The sequence below is a fragment of the Callorhinchus milii genome, unplaced genomic scaffold (assembly GCF_018977255.1).
Source record: "Callorhinchus milii isolate IMCB2004 unplaced genomic scaffold, IMCB_Cmil_1.0 Scaffold1, whole genome shotgun sequence".
Classification (NCBI taxonomy): Eukaryota; Metazoa; Chordata; class Chondrichthyes; order Chimaeriformes; family Callorhinchidae; genus Callorhinchus; species Callorhinchus milii.
In genome coordinates this window covers 9,903,695-9,926,495 of record NW_024704742.1, presented here as the reverse complement: position 1 = coordinate 9,926,495, position 22,801 = coordinate 9,903,695, and the positions used below count along the sequence as shown (strand labels likewise).

The 22,801-nt window shown below is 41.9% G+C and overlaps 1 protein-coding gene across 2 annotated transcripts in view; it reads left to right on the top strand.

The window, feature by feature from the left end:
* psd3l (pleckstrin and Sec7 domain containing 3, like) overlaps positions 1 to 22,801 on the top strand; it is a 217,391-nt gene that overhangs the window by 119,875 nt on the left and 74,715 nt on the right. The window contains exons 5-10 of one of the 2 annotated variants that reach the window (XM_042336805.1): positions 5,291 to 5,485; positions 8,783 to 8,863; positions 10,978 to 11,090; positions 14,450 to 14,508; positions 17,619 to 17,621; positions 22,156 to 22,245. In XM_042336805.1, coding sequence (XP_042192739.1) covers positions 5,291 to 5,485; positions 8,783 to 8,863; positions 10,978 to 11,090; positions 14,450 to 14,508; positions 17,619 to 17,621; positions 22,156 to 22,245 — 541 coding nt within the window. The remainder of the gene's footprint in view (positions 1 to 5,290; positions 5,486 to 8,782; positions 8,864 to 10,977; positions 11,091 to 14,449; positions 14,509 to 17,618; positions 17,622 to 22,155; positions 22,246 to 22,801) is intronic. The other variant, XM_007908594.2, reaches the window with a different exon arrangement.

Below are 22,801 nucleotides of genomic sequence, written 5' to 3'. Positions count from 1 at the left end.
TAAGATCATGGCTGATCTTCTAACCTAACTCCATCTACCTGCCTTATCCCCATTATCCCTTAATCCCTCTATCCTTTAGAAATCTATCAATCTCAGTCTTGAATATGTTCAAGGACTGAGCATCTACAGCCTTCTGGGGTAGAGAATTCCATAAATTCACTTCCCTCTGAGTGAAGAAGTGTTTCCTCAACTCTGTTCGAAAGGGCTGACCCTTAATCTTAAAACTACGACCCCTAGTTATAGGTTCTCCTACCAGGAGAAAGTCTCACACTCTCTACTCTGCCAAGCCCCATAAGAATCTTATAGGAATCTATAAGATCACTCCTAATTCTTCTATATTCTATTTAGAATATAGACCTAGTTTACTCAATCTATCCTCATAGGTCAAACCCCTCATCCCAGAAACTAACCTACGGAATCTATGCTGCACCCCCTCTAAGGCGAGTATGTCCTTTCTTAAATAAGGAGACCAAAACTGCACACAGTATTCTAGGTGGGGTCTCAACAAGGCCCCATACAGTTGCAGCAAGACTTCCCTACTCTTGTATTCTTAACCCTTTTGCAATAAACGCCCACATTGCCATTAGCCTTCCTAGTTGCATGTTGTACCTGCATACTAACATTTGTGACTGGTGTACAAGGACACCCAAATCTCTCTGAACACTAATACTGTCTCATCTCTCCTTTTCTAGAAAATAATCTGCTTTTCTGTTTTTACTACCTAGGTGAATAACTTCACATTTCCCCACATTATATTCCATCTGCCACCTCTTGCCCACTCACCCACCCTATCTATATCCCTTTGCGATCTTTTTGTGTCATCCTCAGAGCTTACTCTCCCACCTAGCTTAGTATCAACCGCGAACTTAAATATTTTAAGTTCTATGTCCTCGTCTAGATCATTGAAATAGAAGGTAAATAGTTTAGGCCCAAGTACTGATTCTTGTGGCACTCCACTAGTCACATCTTGCCAGGCCCCTTTTATCCCTACTCTCTGTTTTCTTCCCGTTAGCCGCTCTTTGATCCATGCTAATATATTGCCTTTAATTCCATGTGCCCTAATCTTGTGTAGCAGCCTTTTATGTGGCACCTTGTCGAATGCCTTCTGAAAATCTAAATATACCATATCCACTGGTTCCCCTTATTTAATCTGCTAGTTACATCCTCAAAAAAACTCTAAAAGATTTGTTAAGCATGACTTCCCTTTTGTAAAGCCATGTTGACTGCCTAATCATGTTATGGTCCTCTAAGTATCCCACTACAACATCCCTAATTAAGGATTCTAGAATTTTCCCTACCACCGATGTCAGACTGACTGGTCTATAGTTCCCCATCTTCTCTCTCCCACCCTTCTTAAATAGTGGTGTTACATATTGGCGATCTTCCAATCAGTGGGAACCGTTCCTGAATCCAGAGAATTTTGGAAGATCAAAAACAAGGCATCCACTATCTCAGCCCCCACCTCTTTTAAAACCCTAAGGTGCAGGCCATCAGGTCCAAGGGATTTGTCATTTTTCAATCCCAACAGTCTCCCTAGTATTAATTGTTTACTGATGGAATTTCCCTTAGTTGCTCACTAACATTAGCTTCTTGGTTCCCCTCTATTTTTGATAAGTTTTCAGTGTCTTCTAACGTGGAAACAGAAGCAAAGTATTTGTTTAATGACTGCCAAATCATTAGCCCCCATTATAATTCCTCCTGTCTCTGCCTGTAATGGATCCACATAATAATAATAATCCTTGCATTTGATATAGCGCTTTTCACATCTTCTAGACGTCCCAAAGCGCTTCACAAAATATACTGTAAAGTGAATTGACTGTTTATTTTGTGGGTGAAACCCGGCAGCCAATTGCACACAGCAGCGACCCACAAACAGTCGTGGATTGAGTGACCAATTTATTTTTAAAAGGAATTATTACCCTGAAAAGCGATCCGCCATTCGACTAACAACTGAGTTCCTACTTACTGCTTGGTAAACAGGTGTGTAAACTTACCCAAAGTTTTGCGCTGCCGAGAATCGAACCCCAGTCTCTCACTGGCGAGCCAATTGCTCTAACCACTGAGCTTCAGGACTCCACAGGGGTCCAAAATGGCCCTGATTTCCCAATCCGCTCTTCTATTCCTCTCTATTCTCTTCTCCCTCATGTTTGCCAGATTCAGATTGATTCACAAGGCTATCAAGGGAGCTCAGAATAAGGTAACTAAAATCAATCATGAGCAAATTGAAGCGGGGGAGGGAGAGGGTATGGGTTCATTTTCCTCAAAATAAAGTATATGAAGTTGAATTCTTTGAAGGATATTAACGTTATGTATTTTGAAAGGTTATTTTGTCAGAATGTAACGCTGATTATTGAGGAAGTTCTGAGTTGCATTATGTATTTATGGACTGAGCCATTGCAATCTAGAGGCCTGAAATTCCACCAAGTCTCAGCCTGTTTAGTACATTTTGTTATTACTATGTAAGATTGAGTGTTATTGTGAAACATATTTGAAGATTGATAAGGCGCTATATCAAATGCACGGATTATTATTGTTCTATTCGCAGGTCTATGTTCAAAACAAATCTGCGCTCCAATGAGGTGATTAATACAAAGACAGCCTGTACCTCAAACATCCTTTTTATTGGTTAAAATGGTCTCCACAATTCTAACCCCAAAACGCATGAGCTGCCTAAAATAATCAAGCTTTTGATTATGTTATATCCCTTTGAGGAAGTCTTACCCACTTGTTTTTATGACTCATTGTCAAGCAAGCACATCGCCGGTGCTACCACTTCCATATTTTTAGAAATAAGTAACAAATTCCCTTTTTAATAAGTAAATCCTAAATCTTGCTGGTATTTTCGTTTTATGTAATTGAGGTTGGGCCAGATTGATTTTCTTGTAAATTGCCCTCGCTTTCCTGTTCTTAAAAAAAAATGGTATTTGGCTCCTTCAATTTTCTGTTCCTTTTTGATTTCCTTCCTCTTAACAACTGCATTATGTTCAGGGTGTTCTGATGCCCAGCTCCACCTCTGATTTGTTTGTCCTTTCGATAAAGGGTTGATCGGTGTTGGAGAAAAAGCCTTTTCCCTTTCATTGAGACGCGTTTTCAATCTCAATTCACCCAATAAATAAACTTATAATTTCAATACAATACTGTTTGTGGGACATTGCTGTGTGCAATTGGCTGCCACATTTCGCCCACAAAATATAGTCAATTCACTTTACAGTATATTTTGTGAAGACTTTGAGACGTCTCGAAGTTGTGATAAGGTGCTATATCAAATGCTGGGATTATTATTGTTAATATATATTTTACAGTGATATAGCACCTTTCACATTAGGAGAGCGTTCCAATGTTAGCCATTGGGGTCTAACATAGGACATTTTCTGATGGAATTTCTTGATCAGGATCATAGTACATTATGCTATGAGAATGCTGCTCCATTTTGGTCTACATTTGGCATGGGAGTTCTCATGATTCAGAATGACACATGATGTAAATCCATCTCCTAATTGGACTCTCCCCCCCCCCCCCCCACCTAATCATTTCCTCTTCAAGAAATCCCTCTTGAACTTGCTGCATGTTTTATCCATTGTTTAAATTTCCAGTTGCTGACGGCTCCAAGGTGCCTTGCGGGTTCATATTAGTATAATGCCTCAGTCCGGCTCAGTTGGTAGAATTCTATCCTCCTGAGTCAGAAAGGTGTGGGTTCAAGCCTCCACATCGGGACTTGGAACTCAGATAGTCTAAGCTGACACTCCAATGCGGTGCTGGGAGTGTACTGCATTGTTGGAGGAGCCGTCCTTCAGATGCAAAGTTAAATCGAGGCCCTACTGCTTGTTCAAGTGGACATTGAAGATCCCACGGCTCTTGGAAAAGAGAAGGGAGTTTCTCTGGGTGTCTAGCCTACAATCCCTCAAATAAAATTGGTCACTCACTTTTGTGTGGTAATGACTGTTTGTGGGACATTCCTGTGCACAAAGTGACTGCTGTGTTTGCCCACTAAACACATATCCTCTCCACTATATCCTGTATAGTATATCCTGTGAAGCATTTTGGGACATCTTCCCGACTGAAAGAGCTGAATCAAATGGAAAGATTATTATTATAATTGGTGCATTCGATACAACACCTTATCACATTGTCAAGATATCTCAAAGTGCCTCACAAAATTTTACAATGAACTGAATGTATACTGTGTATTTAAGCAATCTCTGTAGTGTGGGTGAGTGCCAATTTTTTGGGGGGGTTGAGGGGCAATGATTGCACTGTATTTGGCGAATTTAACACTGATTCAAGTTCAGAGCTAAGAGAAAATGTTGCAACTTTGTAAGTTCCAAGGAAATTAGACCTGTGTAGCTGGATTTTGGCAAGCGTTATCTTTTCTGTATTCGCAGCAGCAACAAATGTTATTAGAAGACGTGACTTTGAAGTATTATATAAAGCCTCCATGAAAGCAATAGTGTTCCTTTTCAACCCACTGGCACTTGCACACACTACACTTTGTTATACCAGCTGAAAATGTTATTGATGTATAATTAATTTCTTTTGGACCTACTCAACTGTGACGTTCCAAAGCTTTAGAAATGTTTCGGGGATTTATTTCTTTAATGGCGTGTTTTATGGGTGTTTAACTTGCATTGTTAACCCTTCTCGTAACAACTGTTTTTTTGGAATGTTAACACAGCTTGTTTTTTTAAACCAATATTTTGACGACCAAACAATACACAGTCACTATCCTGTGAAGCGCTTTGAGACGCTCTCTGGATGTGGAAGGTACTACATCAAATGCAAGGGTTATTAGTTGTTTTAACTATAAATTCAGAATTTGAGGTGACGAATGTCCCCATTTATCACGTTGTCAAGACACCTCAAAGGGCTTCACGGTATGTACTGCAAAGTGGAGTGACTGGGTGAAACAAGGAGTCAGTTTGGCTCATTTGGTAGCAGCGCGTCAGGTGCCTAAACTCCCAGTCTTCTTAATTAATTGATAATTGAATTAGAGTCAGTGAGGTGACGGTGAGATGTGACTGTATGTATTGTAGCCGAGTCATGGGCCTGTGAGCTGAGTAACGCAAAACAAGCCTGCAGTTTTCTGCTCCACTCTTTTCTCTCCTCAGTCAATACTGTGAAGTGTTTTGAGACGTCTCAAAGACATGATAAGGCGCTATATCAAATGCCAGGATTATTTATTTACTTATCATTATTATATTTTTTTAGTTGAAGTGGTGAAACAAAGCCGTTCTTTGAGCGTTCAAAACGTGACTTTGGAAATTGACGTTTCACTTTTGTCTCCTTGTGGTAGCGATGGTGGCCTGAGGGACGTGTTTCCGAGAGTTGAGTTTGAAATGGGCAGCACAGAGCAGCTGGAGCAGCACAGCAGCGAAGCGGTCAGCAATGGACACAAGAGTGACCTGGAGGCAGCTCGGAGGCTGGCCAAGCGGCTGTACAATCTCGAGGGATTCAAGAGGTCGGATGTTGCTCGGCACTTGGGAAAGAAGTGAGTCCACACGGCCGAGTGATCTTCTCAGTCCTGTAGCCACCTCGACCACATTGCCCGCCTCTGTCCGTACCTCACACCCACAGCAGCTGAAACCCTCGTCCACGCACGCCATTGTCACTTCACGCCTGGGCTATTCCAATGCCCTCCTCACTGGTCTCCTTAGTTCCACCATACACAAAATACAATTAATTCAGAACTCCACCACCCGGATACCACAAAACTCTGTTTCCCCCATCACACAGTCCTTGACAGGCTCCACTGGCTCCCAATTACTGAACAGATCGACTTCAAGATCCTCTCATTCGTTTTCAAATCCTTTCATGCCCTCGCACCTCCCTGCCTCTCCCACCTGCTTACCCCCCACACTCTACCACCCACTGCCTCTGCTCAGCTGGCTCCGGCCTCCTGTTTCTCCCCTGTGCCCTCTGCTCCAGTGCCTTCAGCCACTATGCCCCAAAACTCTGGAACTCTCTTCTTTAATTCCTCTGCCTTGCCCCCTCCCTCCCCACCTTCAAATCCCGCTTAAACACCTTCCTTTTTGATTGTGCTTACCGTCACCTCCCCCTCCCTCTCCCCCGGCACATTGTCAGTCTCCGCCAAGTTACTATCTTGTTTAAAACAGCGAGTCCTCAAGTGATTACTTCCCTTTAAACACCTCCCATGATTCACAGGCAACCACAAGACCAAAGGAATCAAATTTGTGGTGTTTTTTTAACAAGATTTCTTTATAAGTGCAGGAGGATGTGGGTCATGCTCGGAAAAGAAAACTTGCACACGGTTTTAACAATAAAAAGAAAGAAGGCGCTATCTTTTTACGTACGTCGTCTCCAGACTTCTCAACACTAGTCCCCAGCTTTATACTGGTGCTCAATAGCTTGCGGATCCCTGACTGTCCAGTGCCTTGGGATGTCCTCCTGACGTGAAAGGTGCTATACAAATGTCATTTGTTGTTGGCTGGTGGCCAATTAGCTCTTAGGGCTGGAACTCCAAACAAGCGTGATTGGAGCCGAGCCCTCGTGAGCTTCCTTGATTGAGGCACTCTTTTACCGAGTTACACAAACAAAAAAACAATACGCTCCTTTACACGTAGGTTGAGCGGCAATAACCATTAAAGGCAGCACAGGGTTTATCCCCTGGTCACGATAATGAATGCCATTAAAATTCCCTTTGGCCCACACGGAACTCTGTTTTGGCAATATATCATGTCAGTGTGGAGTTCCCTTGTATTTCTGGTTTGTGGAATTGGGTCCTCATTTGTATGAACCAGATTCCCTGCTACATACTGAAAATTACATCCCAAAACGTCCAGATCAAAGAGTTATGTCCACTCCCTCCATTCAGCAGGCTTCAGCCTGCTCCATGTCTCCCTCCCCACTGCCCCACCATCGGTGGCGGGCTTTCACCCTTTCTGACCCCACCGTTTGGAACTCCATCCCTTCGCCTTGCTCCCTCTCTTGCCTCTTTCAAGGCACATCTCAAGACCCTCTTTGACCGTGCCTTCAGCCGTCCTCCTACTCCTCTGTCCTCCCTCTTCCCAATCTTGCTCCGCCATGCTCGGGTCCTGATCCCTGAGTATTCAGCGCCTTGGGATGTCCTCCCGACACGAAAGGCGCTTTACAAATGTAATTTTGTTATTATTGTTCCTATGTTCTGTTAAATGTTTCAGCTAAAGAGCCTGAAACGGGGGCATTCACGTTGTACAAAGGCAGCTCTGTACAGAGGAGTTCTGAATACAATTTTGGGAGCTTAGCTCAATTGGTCCTGACCCCATGAGCCATTTTCACTTCTGCACCAAGCCTTGTGATCCGCTGCAATGCTCACTCTATCCCTTGCTAGAGGCAAATTCTCCAAATCTTTCCTTAGATGAACTTTCCTTTCATGAGAAAGACCAGCATAATTCCTCTCTAGCCTTCCACACTCCTGAACTTGTACTCTTTCCTGCTCTTTGAAGCACTGTGGAGTTATGTCGCTGGCATTTGTAAATCATCCTTCATTCATTGCAGCTAAAACTGCAAAGGGCATTTCACAGACCCAGAGCCAATATTTGTATTTTTATTAAACACTGTTTGTGTCTCTGCAGCCTTGAAAATCCTTCTAATTGAAACCAGGCGTACATTCTCGTAGGAAGGGGAATGAAAGTTGCTGTCTTTGTGATTTATTTTTAATTCTATTTATGATTTCAATTCATTTTTTAAAAGAGAAACCTAACCGGTTATTGGGTAGCAGGAGGCTTGACATAGTAACTTTGACATAAAGCATCACTGATGTGATCAAAAGCTTTGTAGCGTGGATGTTAAATGTAGGGTCACGGTCAATGTCTGGGCTGTTTGGTTTATTATCTTACAGATTGTTGCTATATAAGACTGCAATAACAACTTTCATTTATATAGCACCCTTCACTTGGGTAATGTCTTCTGAGTGTTTTACATTGCTGGGGTGGGAGTTAAGCATGCAGAGCTTCTGACAGAGGAGTGGGACAAGAGTACGATGAAGAGGTGATAGGGCATGAAGGGATTTATTGGTCCCTGAGGATCTTGATCCCATCTGCTGGGAGCCAGTGGAGCCTGGAGAGAGGATGCAGGCTGCGGACCTTTTGATCAGCTGCAGCCTATTTTGTAAAAGCTTATTATCCTCTTCAGTAAATGTCAGAGTAACAGCAATGGAAGATTGTGTCTTTGGTCAGCTTCCCCAGGCATCCCGAATCCAAACCCCAGCTCGGATACTTACTCTCGACTGTCCAGTACTTTCGGATGTGAGGGCGGTATATAAAATCATAGAATATTACGGCACAGGAGGAGGCCATTCGGTCCATCATGTCTGGCTCTTTGGAAGAGCCACCCAATCAGTCCCACTTCCTCCGCTCTTTCCTCATACCCCTACAAATGTTTCCTTTTCAAGTACCTATGTAATCCCCTTTTGAAAGTTGTTATTGAATCTATTTCCCCACCCTTTCTGGCAGTGCATTCCAAACCATAACAACTCTGTTTAATATATATAAAAAAAAGTCTCTTCATCTCCCCTCTAGTTCTTTTGCCAATTATCTTAAATCAAGGTTACTGACCCACCCACCAGTGGAAACAGTGTCTCCCTATCTACTCTATCAAAATCCCTTGTAATTTTGAACACTTCTATTAAATCTCCCCTTAAACTTCTCAATCTCCCCGTAACCTTCTCTTATGAATGCATTTTGTTGTTGTTGATTGAGAACAGATTACAGTACTTATCTGTGCAGTCAATAATGGCAGCTCAGGTGTTTTTTCCCCCACGTATGATGGTGTCTGCTTTCTCCCACAGTAATGAATTCAGCAGGCTGGTGGCTGAAGAATACCTCAGATACTTTGACTTCACAGGAATGACCTTGGACCAGTCCCTTAGGTAAGTGTATATACCTTCTCGTTTCGCATTTGATCCTTCTCACCCTGGTGACACTCACTCATTATTATCTTGCTTGATAATGCTGAATGCATTTTAAAAGAACGGGCGTTTTCCTGCGAGATTGCAAGATAACTGATAATTTGGGGGCAGGAATGGCAGGTGGGATGATTAAACCCTGCTCCACTGCACATGGGGGCTGGGGCCTGGAGAAGGGAGATTTCTGAACAGGCATTATCAAAAAGGACTAGACTTGCTTTATTGACTGTGCTTATGTCTGAGCATCTCTCTCTCTCTGTCTCTCACTTGCTGTTGCTGTGGAAGCACCTCTCTGTTCAGACACCTGTGAGACTGATATTACTTAGCCTGCTGCTATGGTATGGTCTGTTTTTCCCTGGGCATTTGACATGCACCCCAAGTAACAGCATGAAGCACATCTATAATAAGTTTGATATCTAAAAAAAATAAAATTTGGTCACTCAAACCACGAATGTTTGTGCTGTGTACAATTGGCTGCAGCGTTGTGCCCACAAAATATACAGTCAATTCACTTAACTGTATATTCTGTGAAGAGCTTTGAGACGTCTCAAAGATGTGATAAGGCACTATATCAAATGCAAGAATTATTATTATTATTTAATGAACTTCTTGTTGTTTCCCCCACCCCCCCAAAAAGTGATCACTTAGTGGAAGCAGAATTCTGTGGTTAGTAATTCCAGTTTCAGGTAGCAGAGTGGAGGAATAATTGGTTGCAGACTCAGTAGTGTGATGTAATGTTTAATAGACATGTCACTGACTATTTCTGACAGAATGCCAATATAACACCAGCCTTTGTTGTTTTATTTCATTGACACGCTGTTTAATCTGAAGCTTTTTGTGGTGTCTAATTGGATTGATTGTCAAGTGTTTGAGACAGCTCGACAGACAAAGCTATAGATACAAAGATATTTAGGAAGAAAGAGCCTTATTATCACAAAGCATTGACCAATGAGTTGCTTTGAAGTATTGAGACTTGTGTATGCAAACACGGCACTTAATCTACATCTAACAACTAATTTGTTTTTTTTGATGGAATTGAATGAGGGGAAAAGTATTGTCTGTGCATTTCAACTTATGCCTGGATCTTTAAGTGTGGAGGTGAAGAAAAACATAGCTGCCACTACCAGTCTGAATGTCTTAAACCCTGTGGTTTAAGTGTAGGTAATTTATAATACTATAATAACAATAATAATCCTTGTTTTTGATATGGTACCTCATCACACCATTGAGACATCTCAAAGCACTTCACAGAGTGTACAGTAAAGTGGATTGACTGTATTTTTTGTGGGTAAAACTCGGCAGCCAATTGTGCACAGCAGTGTCCCACAAACAATTGCGGTTTGAGCAACAGCATTTTTTTGGGAGGGATTATTACCCCCAGAAATGACCCGCTGATCGAACTAATTACTGCCAGGTAAACAGGCGTGTGAAATAAGGAAACTGGCCTAAGGTTTTGCGCCCCCTGGGAATTGAACCCAGGTCTTCTCGCTTGCAAGTCAAGTGATCTAACCACAACACTATTGGACTCCACAGTATGCCCCTGCTTCTCTCTCTGTCCTTAAGTCCCAGTTCAAACCTCAACCACGCTGATGATCACCTCTTCCTCTCCATTTTCCTTTACTGATCTAACCATTGCAAGATGTTTTTCTATGTGTAGTTTTTCTATGGCGCTATATAAATGCAAATTGTTTTTTGTAGTTACTGCAAAGTGATTGTTTTTGATCCAAACATTTGGGCCAAGCAAGTTCCCACAAGTAGCCAATCAGATGAATAATTTATTAATGAACAAACCTATTACTTTGCCTTTTGTTTATCTATTAATGTGGAGAATTGTTGGCCAAGACACTGGAAAGAACTCCCTCCTCATATTTGAATAGTGTCATAACATTCACCTGAACAGGCTCATTTGAAATGTATGCTGTTTTTGTGGGAAATGGGTTTAATTTGAAAATGTTGATTGGGGCTTCATGTTAACATCTTGCCCTGTAAGATATCTCTACTGTGGCATCGTCGTATAGCACGCTATCTTGATAGAGGCTGTAACTTCAGTTCTGTTCATAGCTTTTATTGTGTTGCAGAAATTTCCTGAAAGCATTTGCACTAATGGGAGAGACTCAGGAGCGAGAACGGGTTTTAATCCACTTCTCCAACAGATACTATCAGTGTAACCAGGGCATGATTCCTTCTCAAGGTAGGACTGCACACCAGCAGGCTTGTCTGTGCTTTAAACTTAAATATTATAATGATTTTAATAATCCTTGCACCTGATATAGAGCCTTTCACACCAAGAGGGCGTCTCAAAGTGTTGCACAGGATTCAACACCTAATCTGTAAATACGACATTGACATTCTTAGGGTTAATGCCGCACCCCTTCCTCCTCTCCACCACACACAGCCACAAACACACACACACCTCCCTTTGTTAAATGAAAGGAAGTAATGGTTAATGTTTTTCTGAATGCATTATTGGAGTCGATCATCAGAAACCAAGTGGAAGATATTTATCTGTGTAAAAATAACCTAATAATTGACAGCCAACATGGGTTGGTTCAGAAAGGGTAGGTCTTGCCTGACCAACGTAATTGCCTGATTGACTTTTCTGAGGAGGTGACAGCCCAAATTGACTGTGGGAAGTCATATGATGTAGCGTATCTGGACTTCCAAAAATCATTTGTCAAATTACTTCATCAATTCTCCTCCACAAACTGTAGTCACTGGGGATCATTGATGTGGATTCAGAATCGGCTCAAGGGAAAGAAGCAAAGGATCTTTGTTAGTAGACTTAGGTGAAAATGGGGAGAGATACTAAGGGGGTCTCCACTGGGACCCCTCTTGTTCCTCACGTATTTTAATAAGACGGATTTGCAGACCAGGTGTAAGATAGTTACATTTACAGCTGATAAAAGGTTGGAACACCAGCTGTGGAATCAGCAGATACAGTCGTTTGATTGGGTTTGCACATGGTCTGATAGCTGGCAAATTAAGGGTACTACATATAAGATAAAAGCAAGGGTACTACATATAAGGTCCGAGAATAGGAATCACAAGTAATCCATGGATGGGATTGAATTTGCCAGAGGGAAGCTGAAAGAGATATAATAATTATAATCCTTGCATTTGATACAGCACCTATCACGTCTTAAAGACATCGCAAAGCACTTCACATCACAGAATATGCTGTAAAGTGAATTGACTGTATATTTTTGTGGGTGAAATACGGCAGCCAATTGCGCACAGTCGTACCCCACAAACAGTCGTGGATTGAAGTGACCAATTTATTATTATTTTATTTTGAAAGGATTATTACCACTATAAAAGCAATCCGCCAATCGACTCACAACCGGCTTCTACTTACTGCTAGGTAAACAGAGGCATTTGGAGTAAGGAAACTTGCCTGCTTGCGAGGCGAGTGCTCTAATCACTGAACTCAGGACTCCACATCGAGAGGTGTTAGTTGACTTGTTGCTCACTCATGAGGTAGCAATAAACAAGACAAACACGATGCTGGGCTACATTGCTAAATCAGTTGTTTAGATCCCCAGACATCTGGCTGTACAGAGCCCTTGTCAGACTGCACCTTAAATACCTCAAACAGTTCTGGTCATCTCCATATAAGAGGCTGTCCACACTGAAGGCAGTGCAGAGAAGAGCAACAAGAATTATCCCCAGTGTTAGAGGAATGAGCTATGAGTAATGACAAGACAAGTTAGGGCTCTTTAGCCTTGAGAGTAGACAACTTAGAGGGAACCTCATAAAGGTGTATAATATTTTAAATGATATTGAAAAGGTAAACCTAGATCAATATGTTAGGATGTATCATGACAGTAGAACAAGAAGACACAGGTTTAGAGTTATAAAGGGCAATTTCAGGACAGATACCAGGAAATGTTTCTTTACTCAGAGGAACGCGACTCATTTAAAAAGCAGATTGGTACAGGGACTGGTGTTCTGGAGGGATGAGATCAGATGGATCAAACAACCTTCTTCATCCAGATCAACCATGATCTTGTGATTCTTGGAATCTGCTGTGCTGCTGAGGGTGGGAAAATATTGTTATTTAAAAAGTATGGAAGGCAGAACAGACTGGAATGGAGCCCAAAGGCTGAAAACCTCTCCTCCAGTAGAGCCTCTCCTCCAGTAGTGGGCTCTCTTTTTATTTTCCCTTCCCTGACTGTATACGATAACACTTGTGAAAGTGTAGCTCGGGGGAGGGGAGGGGTTGATGATAAATTGAACTGGTACTTGCCCTTTCCTTGTTTGACACTGATGTCAGACTTCTGCCCCACCTGCCTGCTGTTCGTTATGGAGTCTTATAGCTCAGTGGTCAGTGCACTCGCTTCGCAAGTGAGACCTGGGTTCGATTCCCGGTAGGGCGAAATGTTAGGCAAGATTCTTTACTCTACAAGCTTCTGTTTACCTAGCAGTAAATAGGAATCCGGTTGCTAGTCGATTGACAGATCACCTTTCCTTCAAAAAAATAATAATAAATTGGTCCCTTCAATCTACAGCTGTTTGTGGGACGCTGCTGTGCGCAATTGGCTGCTGGATTTCGCTCACAAATATGCAGTCAATTAATTCATTTTACAGTATATTCTGTGAAGCGCTTTGAGTCATCTCAAAGACATAAGGTGCTATATCAAATGCAAGGATTATTATTAATGAAAACCATCCAATCTGCAAAGCGCAATATCTCATTCCAATCACCCCTGCCAACATTCCTTCATAATCCCTTTATTGTTGTGAAACTACAGTGCAAGCACAAAAGTTAATACATTTCCTGGTTTAACATCTGACACTTAAATGGGAACTATGAGCTCATTTCAGATCTCCACTGTCCCTGGATCGATTTCAAGGTCAACCCTACTCACAAATCCCTTTGCTCCAGCAACTCTTTATCTCTCTGATCTTCGCCTACCCGGCTACTCTGCTCACCCCCTCTGCTTGGCTTTCTGTGCTACCCTGCCCCACCATTGGTGGCTGAGTCTTCACATATAAGGGTAATAATCCCTTGAAAAAATAATAAGTAATAATTTGGTCACTCAATCCACGACTGTTTGTGGGACACTGCTGTGCACAATTGGCTGCCGTGTTTCGCCCACAAAATATACAGTCAATTCACCTTACAGTATATTTTGTGACGTGTTTTGAGACGTCTCGAAGATGTGATAAGGCGCTACATCAAATGCAAGGACTATTATTGTTGTTGTTATTTTGCCCCGACCTTTGAAACTCCCTCCTTCCATCCCTCAGTTCCCATCTTTCTAAAATCCTGTTCCCATCTTTCTAAAAACCTACCAGCTTGACTGCGGTTCCAGTCACCTCCCGCTCCTCTCTTGATCGGCCTGTACTGTGTTATCCTAGGTGAAGGGCCCCACACAAATATAAGTTGTTGTTGTTGTTTGTGAGTGCTGCAATAACTGGACTGCAACTAGATGTTCAGTGGCACTTGGTAACTGCAAACTGCGCCGAGGAACTCCCCCGGTGACTGTTGAATATGGCTGGTGTTAAAGGTGACTCTTTGTGAAGAAATAACTGTTCTTCCTCTTACAGATGGGATCCATTGCCTCACTTGTGCACTAATGTTGTTGAACACAGACCTTCATGGCCATGTAAGTACCGAAGAGAAAAAATATGTCTGAGCCTTTCCAAGAGCTTTGTTGATTGAATCAAGAGAGTCTAGTAATGATATAGTGATCTGGAAAAAGGAGAATCGTAAGCCCGATTTATGGTATTGACTAATACGATCAAGGATGTTTGATAGGACGTAGGATCAAGGGATACGGTGAGAAGCCAAGGGTATTAAGTTGCATATCAGCCATGATCTAAGAAAATGTTGAAGCAGGTTCCATGGACAGTTGCCATGTTCCCTACAGCCAAAATTTTACTCATTAATCCAATCTTATTTTGGACTTTGCCCCCTTGGGATTTGCTGTCTTTGAGAATCTTACAATTCGACTAAGGCAATAATTCCTGTTTGCTAGTCTGGATTTTTAGTGTCTTGTGTGTCCATTTTATTTTGATGTACTATTTGTGTGCATTGCTACAATCATATGTGTCAGATCCTGGCAGGTTGCAGATCTAAAGAGTCTTTTGATGTTGATATATGTAACTCTGAGTGATGCAGATCCATAACTTTTTAATGGGCTTGTAATTTGCATCACTCATCTTGATTATAAAGTGTCTCTCATAATCTTCTCTTCCTACATCTCCACCCCTCCTAAGTTGACTGACCCAGTAACAATCTGTGCTGAAGATGACCCTTACTCCACATCTTGGTATGGTTTTCAGACCTGCCCACTGCTAGCCGGGTGGTTTTTCAGAGATAATTAATTAAATAGTCAATTCACTTTACAGGATATTCTGTGAAGCAGTTTGAGACATTTCAACAACGTGATAAGACGCTATATCAAATGCAAGGATTATTATAATAATAATAATCATCTAGCAGATGGAGTTCTGAGGCCTGGGAGTCATTCCGTTTAGCCAGCCCTGAGTTCTTACAGCAAAAAAAAGCTGTAATGGAAATGGCATTCTTTCAATTCCATCATTCCTCTTCTTTTCATTAGAATTATTAACGATCTACTGTTTCTGTTCCTCAGGTCAGAGCAGCCTGTATTCACGTTTAGCCTCTCAATGTTCCCAAGCTCTCATTGTAAACAGTGGAGGGAGTCTAATTTGCAAACTGTGCAAACTATGTGCAGAGAGGGAATGATAATAATAATCCTTGCATTTGATATGGCGCCTTATCATGTCTTTGAGACGTCTCAAAGCGCTTCACAGAATATACTGTAAAGTGAATTTATTGTATTTTGTGGGTGAAACACATACAGCAGTGTCCCACAGACAGTCGTGGATTGATTGACAAAATTATTATTATTAAGGGATTATTATCCCCAGAAAAGCGATGCACCAATGGACTGACAACCGGGTTCCTACTTACTGCTAGATTTGCATCTGTGATCGCCTTTGTGCATGTTTTGCAAATGCTGCCGAAGAGACTCCCGAGAGGCCAGGCTGATACAGAGTGTTATTTCCTATTTCACAGGTTTAACTAATTAGTTCCTGTTGACCTATAAATAAAAACAGGTACAAAGTTTTAATTTCTAAATACCATGAGATTCAATGTGCAACATTAAATTCTACTCCTAAAATTGCATTAGACTTATTTATAAGCATGCAAGGACTAACTTGGCAAAATGTACCAAAAGGATTAGTATTACAAGGCTTAATGCCCCAAATAACTCTTATAGGTTCTTTTGCCATGGAATTCACTCAGCAAAATAACCTCTGTAGGTTCTTTGTTGAATGCACTGCCTATGGGTTAATTGCTGGGGATAGGCACTTATCAGAGGTGACATTCTTCAGTTGAGATGTTAAACTGAGGTCCTGTCTCTCTGTTCATATGGATGTTAAAGATCCCATGACACTATTCAAAACGAGAAGGGAATTTCTCCCAGTTTCTTGGCCAACAATCCACCCTGATAAAATGTATTATTCCTTTTTATGACTATCTGTGAGACATTGTTGTGTGTAAATTGGTTACAGCATTTAACTATAAATAGTTTGCATTCAATCCTGTGGAGCGAGTCTTCCTTATGTGAAAGGCATTATATCAAATGCAAGGATTATTATTTTTATTATTCTTTTTAAATGTTAATCTAGGTCGTGGGCATAAAAACACAACTTCTGTTAAACTTCTGTTAAAACATACTTTGATTCTTAGCGCAAAGTGTGTCCGCGCATATGTGTGCATACCCCATTTGAAAGGAAACCTTTTCACAATTAACACAGCAAATGCAAGGATGTTTTTTAACACTGCATGTCCATGTTATTTTGCTCTCGATCGTATCACATCAAATCTAATTGAAGGGTTTGGCTGCGGCCAAATGGGGCAAGTTATACCTGCTCCTCATTAAACTCTAGCTCTTCAAATAAAGTTTGTTTTGTCTAAATTAGGGAATAAATGAGCGAAGACAAAAGTGATGCGCAGTTGAGCTGCTTTGCCTGCAGGTGGCACACTGTATTGCCACTCTCAGTATGGAGTGCATGAGGCATCGACTACATTGTATTTTGGGGAACCTTTTGCCCTACTTTATTTGTTTTATGTGACTGATTTGGATATGTTTTTGTGTGTGTTTTGTTTTCAACAAAAAATGTTTTTTTTCAGCCTTGATACCTGTGAAATGTGGAAGTTTTCTACTGATCACTGGCTTAGTTTGGAGTCCTGTAGCTTAGTGGTTAGAGCACTGCCTGGCAAGCGAGAGACCTGGGTTTGATTTCCAGGCAGGGCGAAACATTGGGCAAGTTTCCTTACTCCACACGCCTCTGTTTACCTAGTAGCAAGTAGGAACCTGTTTGTTAGTTGATTGGCGGATCGCCTTTCTGGGGGTAATAATCCCTTCAAAACAAAAATAATAATAATAATTTGGTCATTCAATCCACGACTGTCTGTAGGACACTGCTGTGAGCAATTGGCTGCCGCGTTTCATCCACAAAATACACAGTCAATTCATATCACAGTATATTGTGTGAAGCATTTTGAGACGTCTCGAAGGCGTGTTAAGGTGCTATATCAAATGCAAGGATTATTATTATTATTAGTTTACCTGCATTGCCTGAAGGAGAGGGCAAGGAAAGTGACAGGTCCTCTGCTGGGATGTGCGGGGTGGAAGAGATTGACTTGCTTTGCCCCTCTTCCTTTTTCTCCTCCCCCTGGCAGGCAGTTTCAATTATAAATAGTCTTTCTTCCCCCACCCCCACGCATCACTGACTCCACTCCAACCAGGATTCCTTCCAGATGTCCAGGAGAGAACCAATATCTTTCCTCACACAGCAGGCTCCACCGAGCTGCGGTTTTGTTTGAGGAAAGCAGCAGCTTATAATAACAATAATAATTTTTGCATTTGATATGATGCCTTTTCATGTCTTTGAGACGTCTCAAAGCGCTTCACGGAACATACTGTAAAGTGGAGTGACTGTATTTTGTGGGCGAAGCGCGGCAGCCAACTGTGTACAGCAGTGTCCCACAAACAATTGTGGATTGATGTTACCTCTCAAAGCCCCAGCAGCACAATAACTGAACAGAAATGCACAGCGATTCCCTGCAGGTATAGTTGGGAAGCTGTCAGCTGTGTATCGCCATTGGGTTCCCTCAGCACCAAAGAGATGCGTACCACAAACCATAGAGCTTTTCCATTTGATTATTTCCTGACAAGGCTGAAAGCAGAGCCACCAACAGTGTATCACTCTCCAGTTTCTAAGTTGGTGCGTGGTGTTTATATGAAGTCCATATAGCAAGTCTGTATTTCTTTGTAGCTGCTGCTCAGTTTGGTGCTTTCCCACAGACCTTCCCCCAGGTCCAGTATGACTCCATCTGTATTGCATGTACATTTAGTGCAAAAGGCATCTGTCATTCTGCTCAAAGAGCATGGCCTTTGTGAGACTAACCCATTCCCTGTAATGTCTCCGTGTCTGCAAGTTGAGATGAAATCATAGAATATTATAGCACGGAAGGAGGCCATTCGGCCCATCGTGCCTGTGCTGACTCTTTAGAAGAGCTACCCAATCAGTCCCACTCCCCCGTTCTTTCCCCATACCCCTGCTAATTTTTCCTTTTCAATTACCTCTCCAATCCCTTTTGAAAGTTGCTATTGAATCTGTTTCCACCACCTTTTTATGCAATGCATTCCAGAACGTAACAATTCTCTGTGTGTAAAAAAAAATTCTCTGATTTTCTTAAATCTATATGCCCTGGTTATTGACCCACCTGCTAGTGGAAACAGTTTCTATCTACTCTATCAAAACCTCTCATAATTTTGAACACCTCGATTAAATCTCCTCTTAACCTTCTCTGCTCTTAATAAGAACGATCCCAGCAGTGGTGGCGGTAAACAATTGCACTAATCTAGCAGAGAAGCTTCGTGACTGCTCTGACCTCAGTGCAGTCCTTTGTGCAGAAATGATTTGCACTCAGTGTTGAAGACTGTTTTGCTAAGTTTTGTTACACACATGAGCAGCATTTCCTCAGCCGTTGCTATTTCTTGCCTCAGAACTGAGTGAAGGCAACTTCTGGTGGATATATAAATATATTTTAACAATGGCTATTAAAAATCTCGTTCTGCTTTCGGGCAGATGAGGTTTTCATAGTGACTCAAGTGTGTATAATACTTTAGGATTTGGCTCTGTGTTTGACCTCAATGCATGGGTTGTTAAAGTAGATTGCTGCATGCCTGTTGAAGGAACAAAGTCACTGCATGAAGTACTAATGGAATTTTATACCTGTTTCCTCTCCATCGTCATCTCCCTCTCCCTGGACCTTCTGCTTGTTTGCTTGCTTGGTTGGCCTGCTAGGCAGTAAGTTTTGCTTCAATCACTTCTTTTCTGTGTTCCCATTAACCCTGACTAACCCCTGCCTTCCTCCGGTGCATTAACATTGGAAATGTCATAACACTTTTGTTTCACTGCCGCTTTGGTGAAAAGTTGTCATTAGCCACCAAGTCCAAACCACCAAGACTGGTGATCTAACCATGGAGGTTTATGATAATGGCTCCACAACAAAAACAACAACGAATTTATATAGCGTCCTTCATGCGAGGTAGCGTCCTGGAGCGCTTGACAGTGGTGGAGTCTGACCCCGAGCCGGGGGAGAGGGAGGGGAGAGGTGAACGTAAGCACGATCAAAAAGGAAGGTCGTTAGGCGGGATTTGAAAGTGGGGAGGGAGGGGGCAAGGCGGAGGGATTAAGGGAGAGAGTTCCAGGGCTTTGGGGCATAGTGACTTAAAGCACAGCCACCGATGGTGGAGCGGAGGTCACGAGGGACAAACAGGAGGCCGGAGCCACAGGAAATGGGACATGAAATCCATAGAACTCCGAGTGGTAGGACATGGATTGCTGGACAGTGGGAACAAATGGGACATGGACTGCTGCATAGTGTGAAGGAATGTCTTATGATTCTCAAAGAGACCTTCAGGGAGTCTTTTGCTAGGTTTAACCTGACACTATAAAGAGCTCAGGTGGGGGAAATCAGAGGCAGATAGCAGTGCAATCCATGCTACACCATCATAGCCTTTACATTAAAAAAGGCAACTTCTTCTTGACTTTGGTCTTATATGCAATATCACTGAGGTGAAGTGACCCATAAACATTGCAGATAGAGCCACCTGATCCTAAACCATATATCAGCCAGGCCTCTTGTCTGTGGGACACTGGATGGATGGGGGATGAGGGGGATTTCACCACAGTCTAGATTTACCCTCCTTTTTTGGCATTTGAGAGCATACAAGTGCTTTAAGTGGTCCTAGATGCTACTTTGCATGAAGGGTGCAAGGTGCAAGCTGTTGTTGTTATCCTTAATTTGGCAAATTCTTAAATGGTATTTCAATATTGAAGTCCGTTTCCTGTAAATTCTCAGAATCACAATGTATCGATCTTCAAAGTTAAGACAGAATTCAACAATTTGCCAAACTGAGGATGCTCCAAAATGCCACGAAAATAGGGTAAATGTAGAGTGGGTAGAATTTCTCTAACCTGCCCCCATTAATACTATGTAACAAACTGCTTCAGGAGATTTATAGCATCATTTTCTGTTGTTAGATCCTGCCTCACTTTCCCCCATGCTGCTAGTTTTAAAAAAAATTGAGTTAAATATTATACTCCAGTAAAATCCATCCACACCCTGTTTAAACATTCATGTTANTTTTTTACATGGAGATTCCTTTTTTTGCCAATGTTCCCATGGCAATCATCAAAGCACATCCAGAAATTCATGCCTCATTTTTCTAGAGAAACAGCCCAATGCAGAGTTACTGTAGTTAATGAATCAGTCTCTGTACTTTAGGAGAAATCAAGCACAGCGCTTGAAGTTCCATCCCTGTCCGCAGCTTCCCACTTGCATGGCAGCTGGGCTGTTAGTACACCAATTGCACCTTTTGTTTTTGTTCAAATGAAAGCTGAGACTTGTGGTTTGACAGCTCACTTTGGGGTACAGCAAATCTTGCTCGCTTACACTAAACATTCATTAGTGGAGTCCTGTAGCTCAGTGGTTAGAGCACTCGCTTTGCAAGCGAGAGACCTGAGTTCAATTCCAGGCAGAGGGCGAAACCTTGGGCAAGTTTCCTTACTCCACACAGAGCCTAATAATAATTCCTCCAAAAAAAAAAAATAATAAATTGGTCATTTTCAATCTACGACTGTTTGTGGGACATTGCTGTGCGCAATTGGCTGCCGCGTTCGCCCACAAATATACAGTCAATTCACTTTACAGTGTGTTCTGTGAAGCGCTTTGGGACGTCCTCCCGACGTGAAAAGCGCTATATCAAATGCAAGGATTATTATTATTATTATTATTACCTGTTAATACCAGTTAATTTGCCAAATTGTGGATGCTCCAAAACGCCCTGAATTTGCCAAATTGTGGATGATAATAATAATAATCCTTGCATTCAATATAGTGCCTTATCACATCTTCAAGACGTCTCAAAGCGCTTCACAGAATATACTGTGAAGTGAATTGACTGTATTTTGTGGGCGAAACGTGGCAGCCAATTGTGCACAGCAGTGTCCCACAAACAGTCACAAATTTGCCGTTTCTCCCACAAAATACACAGTCAATTCGCTTCACAGTATATTCTGTGAAGCGCCTTGAGACGTCTCAGAAGACATGATAAGGCACTATATCAAGTGCACAGATTATTATTATTATACTTAACAGAAATCCTTGTTTAAGCATGGATAGAGAGGCCAGCTCGAGTTGCCATCGATTAACCTATGTTACACATAGTTGCCCGCTGATTAATTTGTTGCACTGGGTGGGAGAGAGGAGGCATTCGCTGTTGGTCGATAAATTCATAGATTTCCGAGCTTAAACTCGCTGTATATTCTTGTTTTCAGCTCCCACAACAGTGGTCAGTAAATTTATTGGCAAGAGAATTGTCCCAGTGAAGTCCCTGTTAGAGAAGGTGATGGAAATGTCAAATAGGCTTGATATAAATCAACCCGCTGTAGTAACATTTACAGCAGGTGATTTTATTGATGGTATAATCACTGTGTAAGGTACTTGGTGCTAACCATGACTGAAATCCCCATATTGTTTTTCTCTTGAGGCCTATTTTAGGGAGTGCTGCAGTTTCTATATAGTCGTCCTATTTTTAATGTTATTTGTAATCTATGGTTAAGTGTCCTGTTGTCACGTCTGTGGTCTGTCTCTTCAGCGCAAGGGATGCTTTTCATTGCAATTCTTTTTTTTCTTTGCTTTTCAGAATATTGGAAAGAAGATGTCTTGCCAAGATTTCATTACTAATTTAGATGGCTTGAACGAAGGGAAAGATTTCCCCAAAGAGCTATTGAAGGTATGGAAAGCCAAACTACTATCAGTGGGATTGAAAAAGTGCTTGAAGAGGAAAGCTGATACAATACCATTTACATTTACATAGCGCCTTTTATGTCAGGAGGACATCTTAAAGTGTTTGACACAGCTGAGACAACACAAAATGCAGGCTGAATGCATAAATGGGGCTTTTGGCATGTCAGGCCCTGGGAATATCATGTATGTCACATAGGCCTTTGAGAAGTCTGCTCTGAATCTATACACAATCGTGTTGTCATGCCTGTAATCAATCCCTTCATTGCCAGAGTACACTGCCGTCAAATTGGGCAAGAACTGATTTCTCATGATTTTGTATACATACGAGATGCACTTTACATCCCTAAGATCCTTTTACTGGTCCGAGACACTGTTTACGTTGCAATTTCGCTGTTCCAAGAGCCTTTTGAAACTCAATATCTGAATGGTAACTGAGTAACCTTTGCTTAGCAGTCTTTCAAGTTGAGATGCTGGAGTATTCGGGTTTCTGCTATTTTTTGTGAGCTGAAATAGTTCCATCAGTGAACATGTCTATCATAGTT